This window comes from Phascolarctos cinereus, unplaced genomic scaffold, assembly GCF_003287225.1.
Source record: "Phascolarctos cinereus isolate Bilbo 61053 unplaced genomic scaffold, phaCin_HiC Scaffold_4;HRSCAF=312, whole genome shotgun sequence".
NCBI classification, from domain to species: domain Eukaryota; kingdom Metazoa; phylum Chordata; class Mammalia; order Diprotodontia; family Phascolarctidae; genus Phascolarctos; species Phascolarctos cinereus.
The window spans coordinates 530,039,600-530,066,108 of NW_027555847.1; the positions used below are offsets into that span (position 1 = coordinate 530,039,600).

At 34.9% G+C, this 26,509-nt stretch overlaps 1 protein-coding gene across 1 annotated transcript in view; it reads left to right on the forward strand.

Moving 5' to 3' along the window:
* DOK6 (docking protein 6) overlaps positions 1 to 26,509 on the forward strand; it is a 656,109-nt gene that overhangs the window by 364,120 nt on the left and 265,480 nt on the right. The window contains exon 4 of the mRNA XM_020985625.2: positions 17,553 to 17,672. Coding sequence (XP_020841284.1) covers positions 17,553 to 17,672 — 120 coding nt within the window. The remainder of the gene's footprint in view (positions 1 to 17,552; positions 17,673 to 26,509) is intronic.

Sequence of the window (26,509 nt, forward strand, 5' to 3'; positions counted from 1 at the left end):
AGCCTAGCTTGCAGAATCTTAAGCATTACCTTGCTAGTGCATAAAATGAGCACAATTGTTTGGAAATTTGAATGTTCTTTGGCATTTCCCTTCTTCGGTATTGGGATATAAATTGATCTTTTCCTACTAAGAAGCCACTGTTGAGTTTTCCAAATTTGCTGGCACATTAAATGCAATGTTTTAAGAGCACCATCTTTTGGGATTTTAAGTAGCTTAGCTGGAATTTCATTACCTCCATTAGTTTTATTATTAGCAATGCTTCCTGAAACCCACTTGACTTCATTCTCCAGGATTCTCTAAATCAGTAAGTAACAACACCATCATGGTTATCAATGATATTAGGATTTTTCTTTTATACTTCTTCTGTATATTCTCACCTCCTCTTCTTAGTCTCTCTTATGCCAATTTTGTCTTTTATCATGAACATTTTTGAATGAAATGCTGCCTTGATATCTCAAATTTTCTTGAAGAGATCTCTTGTCTTTCCCATTCTATTGTTTTCTTCTGTTTCTTTGCATTGCTCATTTAAGAAAACTTTATCTCTCCTTGCTATTCTCAGGAATTCTACATTCAGTTAAGTATATCTTTTCCCTTTTCCTTTGCTGTTTGCTTTCCTTCTTTCCTCAGCTATCTATAAATTCTCATCAGACAGCCATTTTGTGTTCTAGTTTTTCTTTCTTCTTGGGATGTTCTTTGTTGCTACTTTGTTGCTATTGCCCATAGTTCTTCAGATACACTATCAACCAGATCCAAACCCTTAAATCTATTCATTACCTCTACTTCAAATTGATAAAGGATATTATACAGGTCATGCCTATATGGTCTGATAGTCTTATCTACTTTCTTCAAATTAAGTCTAAATTCTGCAAAAAGAAACTCATTATCTAAGCCATAGTCAGCTCCAGGTCTTGTTTCAACTGGCTATAGAGAGGTTCTCCACCTTTGGCTGCAAATTATATAATCAATTTCATTTCAATATTAAACATCTGTTTTTTTTAATTGCATGCCCAATTCATTAATATATGCATTCAGGCCTTCCCTCAAGTACTACTTTAATGGCATTCCACAGTTTTGATATGTTTTCTCATTACTGACATTATCTTTAATGAAATCGTTGATTATTTCTATGTTTCGTTTTTTGGCCCACTCATTCTTTAGATTTAGATTATTTAATTTCTAATTAATTTTATTGTTTGCTTCCATGGCCTTTTATTGAATGTAATTTTTATTGCATTATGGTCTGAAAAGGGTATATTTACTATTTCAACTTTTCTGCATTTGTTTGTGAGGTTTTTTTGCTCTAATGCATGGTCAAGTTCTATGAAAGTGCCACTTTCAGCTAAGAAAAAGGTGTGCTCCTCACTATTCCCATCAGTTTTCTACAGAGATCTATTTACCTTTTCCAAAATTCTACTCATCTCTTTAACTTCTTGCTTATTTATTATATGGTTAGATTTCTCTAGCTCTGAGAGAGAAAAGTAGAGGGCCACCACTAGTACTGTATAGTTTTAAAATCTATTTCCTCCTGTAACCTATTTTATTTTTCCCTTAAGAATTTTAATGTTCTGCCATTGAGTGTATATATGTTAAGTATTGATATTACTTCATTTTCTATGGTACTTTTTAGCAATATGTAGTGTTCCTGCTTATCTCTTTTAATTAGGCCTGTTTTTGCTTTAGCTTTGTCTGATATCATGATAGCTAACCCTGTCTTTTTTACTGCAGCTGAAGTATATAGATTCTGATCTAGCCCTTTAATTCCTTGTGCATCTGTTTCATTTTTATTGTAACCAACTTATTGTTGGATACTGATCTAATCCATTCTGCTATCCACTTCAGTTTTATGAGTGAATTCATCCCATTCACTTTCATAGTTATTATTACTGACTGCATTTCCCTCTGTCCTATTTTCTTTTCGTCCTGCCCCTCCTCAAAAGTCTGCTTTGCTTCTGACCACTACTTCCCTTAATCCACTCTCCTTTTCATCAGTCTCCATTTTCCCCTTCCCCACCTACTTCCTTTTAGGTAGAATAGATTCCTATACCCAACTGAGTGCCTACATATATTTTTTCCTCTTTGAACCAGTTCAAGTGAGAGTGAGGTTCAAGCATTGCCTGTTTTCCCACCCCCATTTCCCCCTCCACTGTAAAAACCCTTCCCTGAAAGCCTATTTTATGTAAGATTATTTTCTTCATTCTTCCATTCTGTTCCCTCTTTTCCTAATGCATCTATCTTTCTCATTTCTCCATTTTTTGAGATCATTCCAACATAATCAACTCACAACTGTACCCTCATTCTATATTGACTACTCCTTATTGCCCTAATAGTGATAAAGTTCTTAGGAGTTACCTGTATCATCTTCACTTATAGGAACATAAACATTTTGACCTTATTGTGTCCCTTATGATTTCATTTTCATGTTTACATTTTATACTTATCTTGAGTCTTGTATTTGAAAGTAAAATTTTGTGTTCAGTTTTATCCATTTCCCCCCCCGAAGCATTATATTCAGTTTTGCTAAATAGATTAATCTTAGCTATCTCCCTTTCCTTTCAAATTATCATATTCTAAGTCACTCATTCCTTTAAGGTGGTAGCTAATAAATTTTATGCAATCTTGACTATAGCTTCATGATATTTGAATGTTTTATTTCTGCCTGCTTGTAGTATTTTCTCTTTGACCTGGGAGCTCTGGAATTCGACTACAATATTCCTGGGAGTTTTCATTTCTGGATCTCTTTCAGAGGAGATCAATGGTTTCTTTTCGATTTCTATTTTACACTCTGATTCTAGGATATTGGGGCCATTTTCTTTCACAATTTCTTGAAATATTATATCTAGCCTCTTTCTTTGATCATGACTTTCAAAAAGCCCAATAACTCTTAAAAATTATCTCTCAATCCACTTTCCAAGTCATTATTTTTCCAATGAGATAATAATATCCAGATGTTTTGTTGGTTAATTTTGTATATCCTGAACTTGATGAACTTATTTATTTTCTCTATTAATTTTTTGGCTGACTTGCTTGGATTTTGATATGCATTGTTATATGCCACCTGCAAATAATGACATTTTGATCTCATCATTTTCAATGTTAATAGAAATTTCAAAAATATGTCACATAAAAATGGTGAAAGTAGGCATCCATCTTTTGCACCTATTTTCATGGAAATGTTTCTAATATTTCTCCATGATAAATTTTTGCCCTTGTTTTTCCCTGCTACTTATTATTTTTTTCTTCATTATCTCTTATTCTTATGCCCTTACCATAATGACTTTTAGTTACCTTTCATTATTCTCTAGATACTTTTTTCTTTTATTCACCTGATTCTTCTTCTAATAATTAGATATCCATTGTGTTCTCTATAACAAAAAATGGTGTATTTTCTTGTCTAAAACTTCTAGGCTTGAATGCAATCTGTAACTCATGAGAAGTGGTCAGTTATTGGAAATATGTGTCTGTTACGGAAAGACAACCATAGTAAATGTAATTGGAACACTATCATAACTTTATTACAACAAGAAGATAATGAATAATTGAGCATTTGAGGAATAAGATAGAAATTGGATGGGACTGTGAGGGAAGACATTACATAGTATGGGCAAAAAAAGAAAACAAAATGTCATGGATCTAAAGAAGTTTGAATTCATCTCTGAGCTACTTGATTCTGGAAAAATATGGAAAGGTAAAAGATAAGTCACAGAAAAACAAGACAAATAACCAAAGAAACAAATTGAGTAGTCTATGCAAAAAAGTATTAAAAAGAATTAGATATATATAGCTTGTCTAAACAGGAACTAAGAAGGACATAGATTTCTATACTTTTTAAAAGAATGAATGAAAAACAAAAGCAATAATTTTGGGTGCTGTATCAGAATGAAGCTAGGAAAAAATCCTATTTCAGCTATATATTAAATGAGTGTTCTTTAAGATAAGATTTGTTCAAATAAATCACGAGAAAAACTAAAACATTAAGACAGGGAGTTTACATAATATTCTTCAATGTCATGAAAAATGTGGAGAGAGTAATCACAGACTTGTTCACTAAATTTTCATGTCCAGAGACTGGGAAATAGCAAACAAAACTGAAAAAGAAGATTCTAAAACAAATAAAAAAGAAATTTTGTTTTATCTTTCTGAAATGCAGGACCTAGATTCAAGTCCAGCTTCTGGCATATAGTCAGTATGTGACCATGGTCTGATCCAGGTGTGGGGAATCTGTAGCCTTGATGCCACATGTGGCCTTCTAGGTCCTTGGATGTAGCCTTTTAACTGAGTCCAAGTTTTACAGAACAAATTCTTTTATTAAGGTGATTTGTTCTGTAAAGTTTGGATTCAGTCAAAAAAGCTGCACTTGAGAACCTAAAAGGCCACATGTGGCCTTGAGGCCCTAGGTTCTCCATTTCTGGACTCTAATCACTTAACTTCTCAGTGGCCCCAGTGAGCTTCCAAGAATGTAATAAGTTATAGGGGAGTGGACGAACTGCATCAATGTAAGTTGTTATACTGGAAATTTCCCCCAACAGATGAAATAAAAAGTTTGTAACCCTCCCTCCAAAAGAGATTGCCCATACTCATTCATTATGGTCATTGCTAATACAAGATGAAAATTTATGAATATGTATGTATGTATATAATATGTTTGTATGATTATATATGTATACATATCTATATATGTGAATGTGTATATGTATATATATGTATATATGTATATATATGTATATATATGTATATATGTATATATATGTATATATGTATATATCTGTATATATGTATATATATGTATATATGTATGTGTGTGTATATAGATATATGTGTTTGTGTGTACATGTCAAATGGTGGCATTTATATTTTGTCCTAGACATAATAGGGAGCCATTGGAATTTATTGAACAAGAAGGGTTTTCTCACACTAATGCCATCTGTTTTGATTGCTATTCATATCTTTATTTGTTCTACTTCCTATCCATTCATATATACCTCAACTTACAAAAACTTGATTTATCAATATCTATAAATGTGAATTACTAACCCAGACCATGGCAAGTGCAAAAAGAGTTCCTCCTGAGCCCCAAGAAAGAAAATATTCATTTCATTGATACAATCTCTTCAGGCTATCTACTAAGCAGTCAGTTATCAACATGCCTAAAATGTAAGCTATCTAAAACTTTCTCAGTCCTTCTGTATCCCTTCTTATCATGAACAGAATGATCAGTGTCAACCAAACCTTCAGCAAGGGATACAAGCATTCTGTGGGTCCTATATCCCCCTCTTAACAAATTTCATGTAGTACATTTTCCCATAAAAAAACAATTGACAAACATTGATTTGGTTCCAAGAATACAACAAAGCATTGGAGGAAGAAGAGACAAAGGGTGAAAGTATTCAACAAATTGCAGGAGAACTGAAAGGATGTCAACTCAAAAATTAAATATAAATTGATTTCAGTTGTCTTATTTATTAGGTTAACTTTTGTGGCCTATTTGTGGACCTTTCATTTTCTATTAGGACATATGTTGATATTTCAATAACTAATTTACAATGACTTCAATGGCTTTTGGAATTCATCTTGTTAATTGTAGGAAATACATGTATGGCTTGGCTTAGCAAACACAAGGGTTTTCCTGGATAGAATATTCTCTCTCTCTCTCTCTCTCTCTCTCTCTCTTCTCTCTCTCTCTCTCTCTCTCTCTCTCTCTCTCTCTCTCTCTCTCCTATCTGTATTGGAAAGATTTAAGTATATATTTTATTTTAGCAAATGTTAATTAAATGACATGATGTTTTAACTTGTGAGTGCTAAAAGTCAGCACATTAAAGAATTGCAATGAAAAATTAACCTCATAAAATTCTTACCAAGGAAATATTTCTGCATATGTAACATTTAAATGTCTATGTTCCTTAATTTTTCTTTCTATTAAAAACATTACTTTGGTCTCTACGCAATGTTAGAAAAGCTTTTATAACTCTATATACTGGTCAGAAGACAATCACATATTTCATTCTATCATATTTTATTTATGTTAAGCCTCTGTTGTAGAGTTTGTCTCTGTAGGCCTGACATGTCCACAGTGGGAGAAACAGATGGCTCCCTTAGGGCAGCAATGAGACATGTGGAACTGGATAGTTATTACAGGAGTGCCCATGTGGCTGGAAATGATTGTTTTCCACTTTGCCGAGAAGGAAAACTCAAACAGACTTTATCACTTTCTCTGACTCCTAGTGTATTTGAACCACAAATTCATATTTACAAAGGCACATACATTTAAGATGCAGGGGTAATGGTGAGATAGCTCCTTTAATTAAACATATCTACATCCTTTGAGAAAAGTACCATTGATGCTCAGAATCATACAAAACTGTTATATGTACCTCTTTTATGAATAGTTAATGATCTCAGAAAACATGCATCCCAATTTTAAAAGAAAGTGTATTTTAACAAAGCTTTTCAAACAGAATATCCTTTGTCAGACCGTATGTCTTGATTTTTAGTTCAGAAAGTATGGTCTCTGGGTTTGTGGATTTCTACAAGTAGATCTCTTCCCCTTTCTTCCAAAAGTAGTCCATGTCTTTGACAAAAATGAAATATCAATGTCAAATATACCTTATCCACTTAATGATGAAGCCCATTTCTGATGGCAAGGCAGCATGTCTACTTGAAGAAAGAAATGAACACACAGGTTTGATATGGATTGATCATTTATAAAGTCCATATTCCTTAATTCAAAAGAACATTTCAGAGACCTTTCATATGGATTTTAAAAGGGAAGACAAAAAGTTGAAATTATCTCCTTTGAAGAGTTACATAAGGAGAGAAAATAATCCATTTTATATAGTTCAAGTCTAGAATTATGGCCCAAACCCCTACAAATACCTGTAAAAAATGACTAATTCTAAAGCAGAAGAACCCACAAAAAGACAGAGTGAAACAAATTTCCAGCCCAAGACAACCTGGATGGTTGTTCAGAAAGGTATATCACGCTGGGCAGAGAGAGAAACACATTTTGACATGAGTACACAGGCAAAACAGGCCTCAGCAAACCTGGAGCAGGCCTCAGAGGACTGAATCACAGACAGCCGTGGCAGTTTCCAGACTTGTCATCCCACAAATGTCAGAGACAACTTAGAAGGTCATTAGGAAAAGTCTATGACTGTGGTGAGAGAGAAGCTCAGTCCCAGCTCCAGCCCTACACAGCCCTGGGGCAGCAGCTGCTTCCAGAGCTTCTCACCCACATACTGAGAAGAAATCAAGTGGCTGATTATAGGAGTATTTCAGGGATCTCTTTGCTGGTGCAGGATTCTCTTGCTTTGCTCATGCTTGGAACCGGGTCGCAGTTCTGGGTGTTGGTCCTGGGGTGAGGAGGAGTGCTGGCATGGTGGACCTTGTAGTGGTGATGCAGAATAAATCCTCCTCACAGTTCCAAGACAGAAAAGAGTGCTTGTGATCACTCATAGAGCAGAGCACAGGACAGGAAAGGAGTAAACACCTCGCCCTTGATGGTACCACCTTGGAAGAACTGAAAATCTACAGGTCTCTAGAAGTATCTCTGAAAACATCTGCACAAAATCCCCAAAGCTTAGAACAGTACATTCTCCACACTGGAAGCAGACCCCTACCTTAACAAAGAGTTTATAGCTCAAATAATTGGCTGGGATCATGAGCAAACCTCACAAAAAAAAAAATCAGACCATAGGATCTTTCTTTGGTGACAAAGAAGATTGAAACATACAACCAGAAGAAGACAATAGTGTCAAAGCTCCTACATCCAAAGCCTCCAAGAAAAATATGAATTGGTCCCAGTCCATGGAAAAGCTCAAAAAGGATTTTGAGAAGCAAGTAAAAGATGTACAGGAAAACTGGGAAGAGAAATGAGAGTGATGCAAGAAAATCATGAAAAACAAGTGAACAGCTTGCTAAAAGAGGTCCAAAAATACTGAAGAAAAAAAAAAGTCTAGAATTGTGATAAGTAGAAAAAACAAAAATTTATCCATATATGTACAGAAAGAGCAATTGTCCCTTATGCTTTCTGGGCGGTAAGTCCCTGGATAAACTCCTCCACATTCTGGCTGAAGTTCACTGAGGTGTACTGTGGAAGACAAAGTTTCTTGTTACCTGCCAGCTGATCAGTCAATAGTTTAAGTTATTTCAGCCAAAAATATGCTGCAAGTATATCCAAGTCAGTGGTACCTAATGAGCCAAATTAATTAGCTGCCTGTCCTACAAGTCCCAATGTCCATCCATAGCACAACTGCTACTTTTAAATTTATTTCTCTGTTGATTTACATCTTTCATAAAGAATTAAAGGCAGCACATGTATTTTAAGACATGCACATTTTAAAATGTTAAAATATACACATGTTAAAATATACACATATAAAGGTAAGTAAATTATGTCAATAAGCATTTGCTAAGCACTTACTATGTGCTAGTCATTACGCCAACATCTTAGGCTAGAAGTATGAAAGAGAAAGATAGTCCCTGACTTCAAGGAGTTTGTAATCTAATGGAGAAAGACTGCACACAAAAGGAAGTTGAAAAGGGACTGGGGGGAAAGGGAGGCAACTGGCAGGGAGAGTAGGGGAGGTGGAAGAGAAAGGGAGTGATGGAGAAGTCCAAAGCAGCCAAGTGGGAAATCAAAAGTTCTTGCCTACTGAGGCAGAGGTCTGTTGAGAGGGATATTGGGCTAGGATTATAGAGAACTGGTAATAAATAGGAAAGATGATAGAGCAGGAGGAAATGAGAGTGGGGGAAACTAAATGAGAAACATTCCTGAGTGATGAGTATGACTCAGAGTAAAAAAAAAAAAAAGAAAAGAAAAGAAAACATAGCAAAGTTATGCAGGCCAGAATAGCAGGTAGGGTGCAACATTGGAAAGATGAATATACAAAACATTTCTTATATGCTATTTATGTGCCAAGCACTTTGCTAAGCACTGTAAATACAAATACAAACAAAAAGAAAAGCAATCCCTCTCCTCAAGATCTTACATTCAAGTAGCAGAAGACCAAGAATAAAAGGAAGCTAAAGAGAAAAATTTTCAACTCAAAAGCATATGGAAGTGATTGTTAATAAATCAAAATAAATTTAAAAAAATTTTTAAAACAAAATAAAAATTTAAATTTAAAAAAAAGAAAGCTAAAGGATTGGAGAGAATGGGAAGTAGTCTGGGGAGTCAGGGACTGAGCCAACTTTGGAGTGACTATGGCTGATACTGTCACTTCTTCAAATATACGTTCTGGGAGAGGAAGTCAGTAATCATAGAAGGGAGTAAGGGTAAAGGTATCGCCAATGAGAGAAGGTCACTGGGAGAGAGGTGGAGAACTAGTCTAGGGAGCAATGGCTTTGAATAGCACTGAGCTTAGATTCATGTTAATCAGCAAACATTTATTAAGCACTTATTTTGTGCCAAGCACGATACTCAACTCTGAGCACAGAAAGAAGGTAAAAACCATGGTCTCTGCCTTTGAGGATCTCACACTATAACAAGGGAGACAACATGTAAACAATTATGAATGTACAAGATATATACTGTACTGAGTAAATTGTATGCACTTTCAAAGGGAAAGTACTAACATTACCCCTCCCTGCCTCCACAATGGCAGGAAAAGGCTTCTTGAAGAAGGTGGGATTTTAGTTTAGACTCGAAGGAAACTAGAGATGCCAGAAGGCAGAGACAAGGACCAAAAGCATTCCAGATATCCAGGAAAAACACTGAGTTGGGAAATAGAATGTGTTATGGAAAGAACAGCAAGAAAAATAATGTCACTAGATCATAGAGTACATGGGAGTGAGTAGAGTATAAGAAGATTCGAAAGGCAGAAGGGGGCCCAGATTATAAAGGATAGAGGATTTTATATTTGATCTTGGAGGTAATAAAGAACCACTTTATTAAGTGATGTGAGGTTGTCTCCCAAACTTGAATCTATAGGTTTACAAAACAATAGATTAATGTGGTTATTTACTACTGTGTACTGCATATTTACTCAATTCCACTGATCTACTCTATTTCTTATCCAGTACCAATATATTTTATGATTACTACTTTGCAATATAGTTTGAAATCTGGTGTTACAAGGCCACCTTCCTTCACATTTTTTTATTGATTCCCTTGATATTCTTGACCTGTGGAGGATCACTTCAGTATCTGTGTAGAGGATGGAATGAAGTAGGGAAAGACTTGAGGTAGGAAGACCTACCAGCAATCTATGGCAAAATAGTCCTATAATGAGGTGATGAGGTGTAATGATGCACCGGAGTAGTAGAAGTTTCAAAGAAGAGAAAAGAACATTTACAAGAGATGTTATAGTGATAAAATTAATAGGCTCTGAATTTAAATTCTGGCTATGCCATTTATTACCTGTGTGACATTGTGCTAGTCACTTAATTCTCTGGGCCTAACTTCCCTTTATGTGAAATGAGGGGATTAGACTAGTTGACTTCTAACATTCCTTCTAGCTCTAAATTTGTGATATTGTGAGCCCATGTGTGTTCCATCATGGGTAACTCCATCCGAAAGCAATGATGTATGTGATGAGAGACAAAATGTATTCTTTGTAAGGCCAACCAATACACACACACGTGTACACACACATACACCAAAAATAATAAGAAAATGTATTTTTCTATACTATAAATTTCTTGACAGCTCTTTGGGATAAGAACAGAACTGTTCTTGAGGTATGCTGGGGAACACAAAAGAAGCTTCTTTGCCAGCACACCTCTTTGGGTCCACCTTTCTCCCTTTCCCCCCACCATTTTTTGCTGGTTTAGTAGACATTTGCCTAGAGGGGAAAATTGAGTGTTTGCTATACTCTTTGAGTAGTTAGAAGAGAATTCAGTGACAGAAATGAGGATAAATTGCTAAATATTCATAAGACCAACAGAGATTGTTTGGCCTAATGTTTTGGAAAATACCTGGGACAAGTCATTTCATCTATCTGGTTTTATTTTCAACATCTGTAAAAATTAGAAGGGCAAAGTAGATGATCACCATTAGGTGCTTGATAAATGCTTGTTGGTTGATTGACTGACTGATTAAGATCCTTTCCATCTTCAACATGCATGATTCTGGCACTGAGTCATATTCCATGAATGATTTACCAGTTGATGACAATTCCGAATCTCTAGATTTAAAAGGATGAGACTGTCTGATTTATCCAATCAAACCTCACCCATACTCAATTCACTTCCTGCCAAAATTGAAACCTATATGAGCTTTGTTCTTTTGTTCCTTGGGGAGTTCTCAGGGAGGCATGCAGTCTGTGTCAAGGGAGATCATTGCTGGTGAACTCAATAAACCCTCATTGCTTCCTAAATTTATGGTATTGGGTTTGGGTTATAGTTTTGGTTTGAGGTTTTGGTTTTGGTTCTAGTTCTGGTTTGTTGTGGAACCAACTTCTACATTTGTCTTTAATTCTTTTTCTTCTCCAAATTTCTTAAATGTTGCTTTGATTGTTTGTTTGCCAATAGATATGTTACATTATGCAAACATCTCTGATCTTTGACCAGATATATAAAACAATGTTCAGACTATAAACTAAGGACTACATCATTGATGAAATCATAACTTTAGGGATAGGAAGCAGCTCAGAGGTCATTAAATCTTAAGAATCTTAGAACATTAAGTGCAAGAATAGTAATTTTTGTTAACTGGCTAAATAAGGAGAATTTATTTTACAGAAAAAAACTGTTTTGATGTCCCATCCAGCACTTATTAGAATTCCCCTGTTATTGATGAATTCGTTAGAACATCTCTGGTGATACAGTGAATCCTCAGAGATATAGATAATTTTAAGGTTTTCACATTTAACAAGAAAGGGTAGTCTGGACAGTTCCCAGTATGGAAACTTGCTCCTCATGTCAGTTACCTCACCTATAACATGTAAAATCTTTTTTTAAAAAATAAATTTATTATTTATTTTAAGCATTCTTTTAAAAAAAATGTAATTCTTGATCTTCTCCCTCCCTGAGATCATTCACCCAGCCATTGAGAAGGCAAATAATATAATATCACTTATAAGTGAAATCATGTAAAATATATTTCCATAATAACCATGTTTTTAAAAAAATTTAAAAAATACTTAAATCTGTACTCAGAGTACATCAGTTCTGTATCTGGAGGTGGATAACATTTTTCACCATGAGTTTTCAGAACTGTTTTAGATCATTATATCGATGAGAGTAGCCAAGTCTGTCATGGTTGATCATCATTACAATATTGTTTTCACTCTGTAAAATATTCTCCTGGTTCTGCTCACTTACTTTACACCAGTTCATATAAGTCTTCCTAAGTTTTTCTGAAAACATCCTGCTTGTCATTTCTTATAGCATAACAGCATTCCATCAAAATTCTATAACACAACTTGTTCAGCCACTTCCCAATTGATTGGTATCCTCTCAATTCTTTGCCACCACAAAAAGATCTGCTTCAAATATTTTTGTATAAATAGGTCCTTTTCCTTTTTCTTTGATCTCTTTAGGATACAGATCAAGTAGTGGTATTGCCAGGAGAAGGGGTACACACAGTTTGATAACCTTTGAGCATAGTTTCACATTGTTCTCCAGAATGGTTGATCCAATTTACAACACCACCAACAGTGCATTAGTACCCTTATTTTTTGTACATCCCTCCACAAATGTGTCCTTTTTCTTTCCTATCACAATAGGCAACCTAATAAGGTAGTACCTCAGAGTTGTTTTAACTTGCTTCTCCCTAATTTATAGTGATCTAGAACACTTTTTGATATAACCATAGATAGCTTAGATTTATTTTGAAAGCTTCCTGTTCATAACTTTTAAACATTTATCAATTGGGCAATGGCTCTTTTTTAATAAATTTTATTCAGTTGCCTATATATTTGAAAAAAGAGACCTTTAACAGAGAAACTTGTTCTGGAAAAACTTTTCCCAGTTTCCTACTTTCCTTCTAATTTTAGCTGTATTGGTATTGTTTCTGCAAAACCTTTTTAACTTATTGTTACCAAAATTATCTGTTTTAATTCTTGTGAACTTCTATATCTTGTTTGGTTATAATTCTCTTATCCACAGAATAACAGGAAAAATATTCCATGCTCCAATAACTTACTTATGTTATTAACCATTTATATATAAATTTTGTGCTCATTTTGACCTTATCTTACTATACAATGTAAGATGTTGGTCTCTACCTGGTTTCTGACAAATAGTTTTCCACTTTTTCTAACAATTCTTGTCAAATAATGAGTTCTTGTCTCCCAAACTTGAATCTATAGGTTTACAAAACAATAGATTAATGTGGTTATTTACTACTGTGTACTGCATATTTACTCAGTTCCACTGATCTACTCTATTTCTTATGCAGTACCAAATATATTTTATGATTACCATTTTGCAATATAGTTTGAAATCTGGTGTTACAAGGCCACCTTCCTTCACATTTTTTTATTGATTCCCTTCATATTCTTGATGTTTTGTTCTTCTAGATGATTTAAAAAAATTTTTCTAGTTCTGTAAAATATATCTTTGGTAACTTGATCAGTGTGGTACTGAATAAGTAAATTCATTTAGGTAGAATTGTCATTTTTATTATATTAGCTCAGCCTATTCATAAATAATTAATATTTCTCTAGTTATTTAGATATATCTGTATTTGTCTGAAAAGTATTTTGTAAATGTGTTCATATAGTTCCTGGGTTTGCCTTGGCACTAGACTCCCAAGTATTTGATATTGTCTACAGTTGTTTAAATTTCATTACTCTTTCTATCTCTTCCTGCTGCACTTTGTTGGTAATATATAGAAATGGTGATGATTTATGTGGGTTTATTTTATATCCTGCAACTTTGTGAAAGTTGTTAATTGTTTCAACTACTTTATTAGTTGGTTCTCTATGATGTGCCATCATATCATCTGCAAAGAATTATGGAATCCTTTCCTCATTATATAATTTTATTCCTTCAATTTCATTCTCTTCTCTTATCACTATAGCTAGCATTTCTAATACAATATGGAATAATAGTGGTGATAAAGTATGTTTCTTATAAACAATATGTGGTTGGATTCTGTTTACTAATCCGTTCTACTATCTTCTTCTGTTTTATGAGTAAGTTCTTCCCATTCACACTCACAGTTATGACTACTACCTGTATATTTCCCTCCATCCTTTTTTTTCTATTTATCCTTCTCTCTTTCTTTTTATACTGATCCTCTTCAAATATCTGTTTTGCTTCTGACCACTGCCTCCCATAATCTGCCCCCCATTTATCTTTCTCCTTTTTCCTTATCCCTTTCCTTTCCTACCTCCCTGTTGAGTAAGATAGATTCCTATACCCAAATGAGTGCATGTATGTGTGTGTGGTTACTCCCTCTTTGAACCAATTCCAGTGAGATTGAGGTTCAAGTTTTGCTTGCCATTCCCCCTCCCCATCTAACCCTTCACCATAAATGATCTTCTTTTCATGCCTCTTTTATGGGAGAGAATTTTCCCCATTCTTCCTTTCCCTTCCCACATCTTTCAGTGCTTCTCTCTTTCTCAACCCTTCATATTTTTGGAGATCATCCCAACATAATTGACTCACATCTATGCCCTCTGTCTACATAGACTCCTTCTAATTGCTGTAATAGTGATAAAATTTTCAGGAGTTATATGTATCATCTTCCCATATAAGAATGGAAACAGTTTAAAACTTATTGACCCCCTTATGACTTCTTTTTCATGTTTACCCATTTATACTGCTCTTGAGTTTTTCTATTTGAATGTCAGATTTTCTATTTATCTCTGGTCTTTTCATCAGGAATGTTTTAAAATCCTCTGTTTCATTATATATCCATTTTTCCCTGAAGTATTTTACTCAGTTTTGTTGGGTAGATAATTCTTGGTTGTAATCCTAGCCCTATTGCCTTCCAGAGTATCATATTCTAAGCTTTCTACTGCTTTAATATGTTGGCTGTTAAATCTTGTGTCATCTTGATTCTGGCTCCACAGCATCTGAACGACTTCCTTCTGGCTGCTTGCAATATTTTTCCCTTGACCTGGAAGTTTTGGAATTTGGCTATAAAATTCCTGAGAGTTTTCATTTTTTTATTAGTTTCAGGAGGTAATCAATGGATACTTTTAATTCCTATTTTACCATCTGTTTCTAAGATATAGTGGTTTTCCTTTAAAATTTCCTGAAATATGATGTCTTGGCTCTTTTTTTTTAATCAAGGCTTTCAGATTTTCTAATACTTTTTTTGTAAATGTCTCTCAATCTTGCATACCCTTTGATCCAGCAATACCACTACTAGATCTGTATCCCAAAAAGATCATAAAAAAGGGGAAAGGACCCACATGTACAAAAATATTTATAGAAACTTTTTGTGGTGGCAAAGAATTGGAAATTGAGGGCATACCCATCAATTGGGGAATGGCTGAACAAGTTGTGGTGTATTGATGTAGTGGAATACTACATGATGAGCAGGTACATCTCAGAAAAACCTGAAAAGACTTACGTGAAGTGATGTTGAGTGAAGTGAGCAGAACCAGGAGAACATTGTACACAGTAACAGCAACATTGTGTAATGATCAACTTTGATACACTTGGCTCTTCTCAGAAATACAATGGAAACTTGCATGCAAAGACAATTCCAAAAGAATTGTATTTTTGTGCTTCTTTTAAAAAGCAGTTAATTCTCTTTTCATAATTTTCTTGCATCACTCTCATTTCTTTTCCTAATTTGTTCCTCTCTACTCTTATCTTTTTCTTTAGCTCTTCCAGGAATTCTTGTTGGATTTGTGTCCAATTTTAATTTTTCTTTGAGGTTTTGCTTATGTTCAATGTTGTTGTCTTTTTTTGAGTTTGTGTCTTGATCTTCCTTGGCACTATAGTAACTTTTCATGGTCAGGTTTTTTGTTATTGTTGCTGTTGTTGTTGTTGTTGTTGTTGTTGTTTTTGCTGTTGTTGTTTAATTATTTTTCAGGCTATTCCTTGACTTTTAACCCTATGTTATGTTGGTCTCTGTTCCTGAAGCAAAGTGCAGGGGTCACTGTCCCAACCTTCAGGCTATTGTCATTCTGCTGTTTTCAGGGTTAGTTCTAGGAGTTTGTAAGTATTCAGTGATTCCAGGGTGGTGTGATCCAGAAAGAAGTATGGTCTCTACTCTCCTGTTCTATGCTCTGGTCTTTACCCAGAAAAGGGTCCCTGTGCCCTACACCTGCAAGTCCTAGCATTTCTCTCCTCTCTGTAACTGTGGATGGGCAATGCAATAGGGTCCTTCACTGAGTGTCAGCTCAGTGTCTCCTATAATCTCTTTCTGGCAAGCTTATCCAATTCCCTTACTATCTCTGGGCTGAAACCTGCTGTAACTGTTGCTGCTACTTCTCTCCTGACCCCAAAGCCCACTGCTTATGCTGTTACTATGTGTGAATTTGGCACCTTTGGCATAAGCTTTTTTTTTCTTTTCCATTTTGAAAATGAGGAACCTGAGGTGTAGTGACTAGTCCAAGGCCATACATCTAATCACTGGAGAAGTCAGAGTTAGGTTTTTATAAGCCTAAATAAACTGTGTTTTTTTTTTTCAAATAAACCTCGAGAATGGAGAAAAAAGATCTAATTCACTACTCTTTTAACCATTTATGCATCTTTTAGATGGAGAGTTGTTGAGCATAACTAATCCTATAACAAAGGGAAATATGAGTGAGCCAAATGCCATCAGTAAACTTAAATTCATTGTGATTATTCTCATCAAACTTTGTATTTCTATAGGATCTCAATGCCTGTTCAGAATATCTCATCACATTCATTCCCAGGAAAAGTGTGAAGACCTCCAAAATATATGAGATTATTAAACAGGGAGTTGTTGGACCATTCATTACTATTTTGTAATTGTAAGAATGTTTAAATTGCATTATTATATAATTGTTTCAGTTCTATTCATTTTTATAATCAACTTGTCTACAGCAGACCTCCATAACCCATGGCCCATGAGCTGCTTATGGCCCGCAGGCTTCTTGCAGCACAAGAAAGGATTTCTGGTCTATGAAAAATGAAGAGGAAATTCTTTGTTGGGCTGCAGGTTATTCAGGACTGATCTACAGAATCAGTCTTGCCTAAAATTTCCCTGGTGGAAAATGTTAAGCATCATTATATCTTGGAGACAATTATTTTAGAATTATCTCAACAATAACTTAGAAAATAGACACTGGAGAGTGATTGCATTTTTAAATTTTTTCAGTTGTCTTGCTGTAAATAGAAATATACAATTCAGATTCATCCACAGAACTTGTAACAACAACAATAGCCAGCATTTATAAATCCCTTTAAAGTTTGCAAAGCATTTCACATATATTGTCCCATTTGATCCTTATAACAACCTGGTGAGGTAGGGGCTATTATTTTTATTATTTTATAGTTCAGGAAACTGAGACTTAGAGAGGTCAAATGACTTCTGGAATCACTCAGCCATGAAGTGTCTCAAGTAGGATTTGAACTGAGGTCATCCTGAGTATACGTCCAGTGCTTTATCTCTTGTACTGCTGATGATAGTGTCTTGATACCTTTGTGCAAAGCTGTGTATCATGGTCATTACTTATTATTTGCAGAGCTGGAGGCCGAGGAATGGTGCAAACACCTTTGCATGGAGTGTCTAGGAACCAGACTGAACGACATAAGCCTTGGGGAACCCGATCTGCTGGCTGCAGGAGTGCAGAGGGAGCAAAATGGTATGTGTCACATCTTTGATGTCATTATACTAAGCCATCATGGTAGAAGCTTGGACCTGGAGGCATCTGAGCAATCATCTAGTGAGATATGGGGTTAGAATGGGGTTTTTTATTCTTGGGTCTTCAAACTTGCTTTTTAAAAATATTTAAAAATATTTTGTTTATGCATACAAAGGAACACAATTTTATTATTTTATATTGTTACATAAATAAAATTTTATATTATTACATAATTGATTTTGTCTATGCATTTAAAAATAGTGTTCTGAGAAGGGGTCCATGAGCTTTACCAGATTGCCAAAGGGGTCAATTATATAAAAAGAGGTTAAGAATCTCTGATCTAATCCAGTACTCTCATTTTATTGGAAACTTGGGCTAGAAAAGCTAAGCAGTTTACTAAAAAGTCACATAGCTAGTAAGCACAGCAGAACCAAAATTCCAACCCAAGCTCTTTGACTCTAAACTCAATCAGGACTTACCCGTCAGCTCATTTTTCACATGAACCAACTAAGAATTGTCCATGAATTGCCCAAAGTCAGGTGGGTTAACTAGCTACAAAGTCAAGATTGAATTCAGGTTTCCTGACCCAACCCACTATTCACTATATTAACCAAATTAATTCAATCACAAAAAGCAGCATGATTTAATCAAGTGCCACCATTAACTCCTGGCTCTGCCACTTACCACCTATGTGACCTTGGACAAATAACTTCATCTTTCTGTGAGTCTGTTTCTATAACCTTTTAAACTGGACCTATGATTTAATTTTTGTAAGGAATTTAAGTGAGAAAATCCCTTCTTAATGTAGATCCACACCTACTCTGTAACTCATAGTCTTAGTATTCCCTGAGGCACTGGGAGGCTAAGGATCACATAGGTAGTAGTATATGTCAGAAGAAGAAATTGAACTTAGGAATTTTGACTCTGAGGCCAGTTGTTTATCTCTTGTGCCATGATTCCTCTCTTATAAAATGAAGAAATTGAATTACACGACCTATAAGGTCCCTTCCAGATCCATCAGTTCAACACTCAACATGGCCTAAAGTCCATATCAAGTAGCAAATCTTCAATTCAATCCTGTATTTATTAAGGAATCCCTATATTTATCATAAATCATTTATCTAGAGTTTAATGGTATCTCAAAGGTCTAGTCTCATTCTCTTGCTTTACTGATGAAGTAACCAGTTTCGAGGAAGGTTAAGTGATTTGTCCAAAGTCCTTCAGATAGTATGTATTGAAAGCAAAATTTGAGCCTAGTTTCTCTGAATGCTGAGATGATACTCTTGCCATTGAACCATGAGTATGGCATTATACTAAGTTTTGGGGTCACAAAGAAAAATTATAAAAAATACCTGCCTTCCAGGAGTTTACTACATTCAACTAGGATAACACAATGTGTAAAAAAAAATGAATACATACGTGATAATTTGAGGACAAAAAGAGCATTAACAGCTAAGGAGACCAGGAATAGCTTCCCAAAGGAGATGGAAGATGGATTTGCCATTGAAAAAAGTTAAGGATTCCAAAAAGCAGTGGTTAGAATGGAGTTCATTGTGGGAGTGGAGGTCAGTCTATACAAGACCACAGAAGTGAGAGATGAAGTAATGAGTGTGGTCAATATGAAGTCAGTCTGACCAGAATATAGTGTTTAAATAACTGTGTTGAAGAGAACCCTTGTCTGGAAATAGTAATAGTGGAGAGGACCCACCACAGATAGAAGCTAGAGATACAATGAAACAAGGCAGTATCAGGGAATGACCAGACAAGTCAGTAAGTAGATAAGTGCCAAAGGAGGTAGGCAGAGTTAGATAATGAAAAAGGGTCAAAACCAAAAATCTACAACTACATCTCAGAGAAGGGTAAATGGGACACAAAACTAAATTTCCAGTTCTGGAACCTCTTCAATTCTCCTTCTTTATACTATCTTCCTTGATGATCTCATCAGTTCTTATGGGTTCAGTTATCAACTATCCTAACCTCTCTCCTGAGCTACAGTCTCACATCACAAAATTGGAAATTTGTCTCTTGGCAATTTCTAATTGTGTACTTCTACAGGCATCTTAAAGTCAATATCTCTAAAAGAGAACTCATTATCTTTTCCTTTACCCTCACCTAAGACCTTCCTCTCCACATTCCCACCCCCCTTCAAAGTCCCTATTACTATTGGAAGCAACACCACTATTGGAAGCAACACCATTATCTTACTCATCCAAGCCCAAAACCTCATGGTCATTCTTAACTCTTCTCTCACATTTATTTCACATATCCATGTCTTATTGTTTCTACCTTTACAATATGTCTCATTTATATCTCCTTCTATCCACTCAAACAGCCAATACCTTGTTACAGACTCATTTCCTCAAGCACAAATTATAGCAGTAGCCTTTATAGTTGCTCCCTCTGCCTTAAATTTCTCCCTACTCTAGTCTATCTTCAATTTATTTCATATATTTATCTTCCTGTAGTACAGATCTAACCATGTCACCCCATATTCAAAAAAAAAAATTCACTGACTATTGCCTCCAGGATCAACTATTAAATCTTCTGTTTGATTTTTAAAGCCCTTCATATCCTAATTCCTTTCTACCTTCCAATATTCCTGTACTTTATTCCCCCTCACATGTTCTATGATCCAGTGACTGGCTTTCTTGATATTTTTTACACATGATACTCCATCTCCTGACTCCATGTCTTTTCACTGACTGTCCTCTACTCCTAGAAAGCTCTCCCTCATCATCTCTGCCTCCTAATTTCCCTGATTTCCTTCAATGCTCAACTCAAAGCCCACTTGCTGCAAAAAACATTTCCTTATCCCCCTTAATGTCAGTCTATCTGGGATTACCTTTAGTCAACCTATATGTAAATACACACATCCGTATGTGTGTCTGTATATTATGGGTATATTGTATAGATATATATACATGTATATACATATACATGCACACAAATCTATAAAATAGATTTATATACTATATGTGTATAATTCATAGTAATATTTGTATGTATTATACAAATTTTTACAATAAATATATGTTTATATATTTACACACATATAAACATATATATTGTTTGTACATGTGTCCCTCATTAAAATATGAGCTCCTTGAGCAAAAGGGCCATATTTTGACTTTCTTTATTTCCCCAGCACTTAGGACAATACTTAGCACATACTAAATGCTTAATAAATTCTTTAGATTGTAAGTGTCAAATAAATGTAAAAGAAAATATTCAAAAGAAATATGGTGGCATAATAGTAATCACCTTCACTATCATTCACAACCTACCTGCCCATTAGTAGCACAGACAAAAGCTAGTTGTATATTGATAATATGAATAAGCACCCTTTTTTTGTGCTAATTTATAATAAGATTAAGTGTATGTAAAATACATTCTCTGCCCTTAATGGCTCCAGTACCATGTGAACACATTCTCATAATTTTAATATTTTCATAACCGTTCACATAGTAACTCCAAAAGTGCATCCTCTCATCTAAATTTCTGGAAGCAGCCACAGGTGTAGAAGGCATATTGCCACATTGATTCAAGTATCTTTTCCTGTTCAGGGTTTTTAAAAAGGAAGAAAAAACTTGTAGATAAGCATCTGTCAAACACTGTGTGAAGGAAATATAAAGAAAGCTAAAAATGTAAGTTTGTGGGTGGAAAAATAGCACAGCTGTCTTCATGCAGCTCTTTGAAAGGTGTGGTATTTGTTAGAATTGTATAGGCTTGGGTTTGCAAGGAGTTTTTCCATGGTGAGAAATAGCTTGTTCCCTTTATTTTCTTTCATGGTATACACCAAAGTGACCAGTCTAGAATACAAAGAGAAACTCTGATGAAGAATTTCTTGAGAAGAGAACAAAAAAGATTTAGATATTGGAACTGCAAAGTCAGGGACTGTTTACACAAAAATTTTCTGTCCTGTATTATCTTCTTGTCAGAGTTGTGATTACCCTAGCAATGATTCTGCAAATGTTTTTTTTTTTAACTTGCTCTTTCAACAATGTGCGTGCGTTAAGGAAAACACACACACACACACACAAGATACTTAATAAATACATGAATAATGCTTCTATTTATCCTTCAGGTATGAAAGGTAGACAAAGCATCTCTTCATGATTGCATCCTCCTTCTAGGATCTGTGTAATCTGATTCTTACTTCTCTCACATCATCCCTATATCTAGCAGTCTCAAGTCCTATGGAGTTTTCTTTTACAATATCTATCACAGGTCCTTAGGATTTAGGGCTAGAAAGGACTGCCCAAGTCATTAATTACAATGTTATATCATTTTAGAGATGAATGATAGGAGATTCAAAGAGGTTAATTATCTGGTACAAATCAGAGAATGAGTAGCAGACCCAGGATTCAAACCTAGATGTTCTAGCTTCAAATCCAATGGTGTTTCTAGTACACTGCACCAATGGTGCATCTGTCTTTTCATTTATATTTCCATCACTGTAGATGAGACTTTAATCTGTATGCCAAGAACAATGCACTTAAACATAGCTGTCATGTGAGGCAATAGAGTTAGAAAGATGTGGATTCTAGAACTGGCTATATCACTAACTAGCTATGTGGTCATCTGCAAATAATTTAATTGTTCTGAGCCTCACATTATCATTGTGTCATAGATTTAGGGCTGGAAAGCACCCTTAGAGATTATCTACTCCAATGCCCTCATTGTAAATGAGGAAACTGAGACCCAGAGAGAGCCAGAAATTTAATCCAGACCTAACCCTAAAGTCTTTCTACTGTACTACTTGTATCTCAGATTGAGTGGATTTTACTAAGTGGTCCTAAAGGTCCTTTCCATTTATAAAGAGTCTATGTTTCTATGATATTTAACAGCCCATGAATATGCTTTATATTTTTTCATATCTACGTATTTCACCCATTTGTAATGGTCTTCCCCCTTCTCTCTGCCTTCCGAATATTATCTATGTTTCAAAAACCAGCTTCAGTTCTGCCTCTTCTTTTCCTCTATTAAACTTTAAAAGCAACTATTATGTGTGCGTTTAATTTAACAATTAATATTTCTTTAAGTCTTCTCTTCTATTGTATTTTACCTTAAATCTTTTAACTATTTCATTTTTCACAATTTAAACTCCAACTAGATTATAAATTCATTCAAAGTAAGATCTGCATATTAAGCTGCTTTATGTTTCCCTCAGTGTCTTGTAGATTATAAGATCAGATAAACATCTATCCATTAAAAACTATTCAAAAACCATTCAAACATCTTAAGCTACTTGCTGAATCTATGCTTAGAATGCACCCCTTCCTCAACTTTGCCTCTAGGAATCTTTATCTTCTTTCAAACATCAGCTCAGGATTATTTTGTTTTTATCTTTATAAACCAAGCACCAAACACACTACCTTATAATTTATTGTTTGTACATAAATGTTTCTTAAATTCAACTGAATTTGAACACTTTACCATCTGAAAATGTTAGCTGACATCAATTTCCTGGTATAAAATTCAAATTTTATAAACTTCAAGTATTCAAAGATATTTGTAGAAATTCAATGAACATTCATTTATTTGTTACTGGTAATGTTTTAAAAGTCCACAAAGCCCTTTACTTTTATTTGCTTCAAAAATAGTATGAATAGAATCAAAATTCCAGAGGAAGTTCCATTTTCTTCCTTTCTGGGCTATTAGATTGAATGAAATTACCAAAAGCTGTTTTTCCTAATCTTGCAGATTCCTTGTATCTACTAATTGCTGTTGTGTCTCATTTTTCCTAATCATTCATTTCCCACACCTGGGGTTTATAGTCACTTGTCTAAATTATGGATTGCCAAAAGCTAGAGCCTATCCTACCTATTGGAGTGACAGATATACAGTAGTGTCCTGGATGGCTAAGGAGGTTGGAGGGAGGTAAGATAGGGGAATAAGAACAGAGTACCAATGTACATCAAGAAGAGCTTATCACATATAACTGGATTTAGCAACAACTGATCAAGAGTAATTCAAACACTGGAATGAAATCAATTGGATTTGGTGTTATGGAAAAATATGAGTTATCAGTATATTATTTTCATAATTATGAAACTCCAATTATCTAAGTAGGGTGCAGGATATAATCTAGTTCCTTTCCTTGACTGATAATACATTTTTCTTGTTTGTTTTCTTGATGTTCACCTCATACCAGGGCTTAAGTTTTGATTTTTCAGAAACGCCTAGAATTTTCTCTAACTTATGAAATTTTTCCTGTTTAAATAATTGCTTTTTGAGCTGTCCTTCAACTAGATTTCAAGTACTATTTACAGTACTTTAAAGCAGACAACACTCTACTATTTTAAAAAAATGAAGTTCATAAAATATATAGAAGTCCTTCATATACATAAATCAAATATTTGATCAGAGTATTTTTCTTTTTTTTTTTTAGGCAATTGGGGTTAAGTGACTCGCCCAGTGTCACATAGCTAGTAAATGTCAAGTGCTAGATCTGAGGCCAGCTTTGAACTGAGGTCCTCCTGACTTCAGGGTCGGTACTCTATTCACTGTGCCATCTAGCTGCCCCTAGTATTTTTCTTTTTAATCAGTTAAGTTCACAACCAAGTTTTTTTTAATGGTATTTCATTGTATTGAATTACGTAATTTATTCTGTGTCAGAAACGTGATTCTCCATACATGTCATTCTTTTTTATCATGTAATTTTCCTGTTATAGGTTTTAAATTTCTCTTAGGAAAAAATGTTCATATGTATGTTGTATTAGTTCAATAAATTACATTTTTATAACTTTGTGATCACACTTATTAGGTGCATAAAGGGCATCTTATTACTAAGGAAAGAAGATTGTGTTTCTGAATCTTGACTAGAGTATCCATCCTGACAGTCAGAACAATGGCCTCTCCTTTGGTGTTATACTGACTTATCAAGGAAACAATTCCTACAGCTTTCTTTTACATGCTGTGATGTTAGTTAAGAATGAAAACAATATGGAAATGGTTTTCAAAGGCAGAAGATGACAATGAACTGCTGTTGAGATAAAACTATTGCATCCACTCCTTTCTAAAGTCATTCTATCTAATGTTAGTGACTTTCATGTGACTCAGCAGCCCCCAAGGTTTAGGGGGAAGGATATACATACTTTTTGTCATGAAGAATTTTTTTTAAAGTGCAAAAAAGTTCAGCAACACTAATCAATATATAAAAATATGATATGTGTAAAATTCCATAGTACCCTCAATCACTTCACCACTCCCTATGAAGAAGACAGATAAGGGGCTTACATATAATTTCTTTTTCTAAAAGACATCTTAAACTTAAACTATTCCAAAGTGGACTCATTTTCTTTTACTTCTCTCCTTCACCAGTTTTGTCAAAGACATCACCATGCTTCTAGTCTCCCAGATTCATAACCTTAGATATTCTGACTTCTCACTCTCCTTTACCCCATAGATCCAATCAGTTGGTAAATCTTGTTGTCTCTATCTTCATAACATCTCTCACATCTGATACCTTTTCTCCACTTACACAGCTGCCACCATAGACCCTCACATCTCTCTTCAGTTATTCCAACAGCTTAATAATTACTTCTCCTACCTGAAAGATGTCCCTACTCCAGTCCAGCTAACACTCTGCTGTCAGAGGCATTTTCCTCAAGTGCAGGTCTAACATTTTGATCTTACTACTATATAAACTGTAGTGGCGTCCTATTGCCTCTAGGTTTCAGAGTTACTCACTCAAACCCACTCACACTTGAATACTAGGAACCCAGAACTAGGCTGATTCTTCTCTCCTATGGATTCTAGGGGAAAACTTGAGGGGCTAAGTGTGTGTATGGGGGAGTTTTCTAATGCTTTAACTTAAAAGCCCTTATTACTGTTTCCCCACGAAATTATCAGGTGATAGCAATTAGTGAGTCATTTAATTAGATGTCATTAAATTCTCAAGTTCTTTTAGTCTAAGTCTCTAAGATATTGGCTATTAACCTTTTTGTGTGTGTCAGTATGGTGCATTCTATGGACTTGTCAGAATAATGTTTTTAATTCATAACACTAAGTATGTGGAAGTTATATTGGAGAGGAGAGAGGTTGGAGGCAGGGAAACCAATATGGAGACTACTGGAATAATCCAAATGATAGCAGTAGAGTAATGTAGTAGTTGATATGAGTACAGCAAAAAGAGAAGGGGACAGAAGTGAGAGGGGAAGGATGTGAGATTTAAAGAGGTCAAATTAGCAAGGCATGGTAACTGATTGATTATATAGGATAAAGGAGAGAGGAAAGCAAAAAATGAACAAAACTGTGAACCAGGATGACTAAAAGGCAGTTGGTTGGGGTAGTAGTAAGGCAGCTTTTTACTGAACTGGTAACAATGATTGAAAGGCTTATTGATTTCCTAGAAGTTTATTTGAGACATAAAGAAAATCCCCTTAGAGTTGTCATAATGGATAACTATAACCAGCTTCAGGTGATTCATGTGGGGTACAAATAATACAGAAAGGATGAACCTTGAAAGTATTGCTAATAATTACCAAGTCTTGGTCCAGGAACTGAAGCCATTAGATCCCAGGTATTGCTTTCATCACAGTTGTTCATTGAAAGCAAAAGTTGCAGAAGAGAAAATCTAATTCAGAAAGTGCAGAAGATGGTGTCTCAGAAAGTGTTTGGATTTCTGGACAACTTAAAATTAAGCTGTCATTAAGAATGACACATAGGCTCTTGGCCAGGGATAGAATGTTTACAAATCTAATGAAAAGTCCCTTAAACTGAAAAAAATGAGAGGAGAGGAGGGAGAAAACAATTATTCATGTGTATCATCATCTTTCCTCTTCCTTCTGTTGATTTCAAATTTATCTTGGCTGTAGCTTGTATGTAAACAGCTG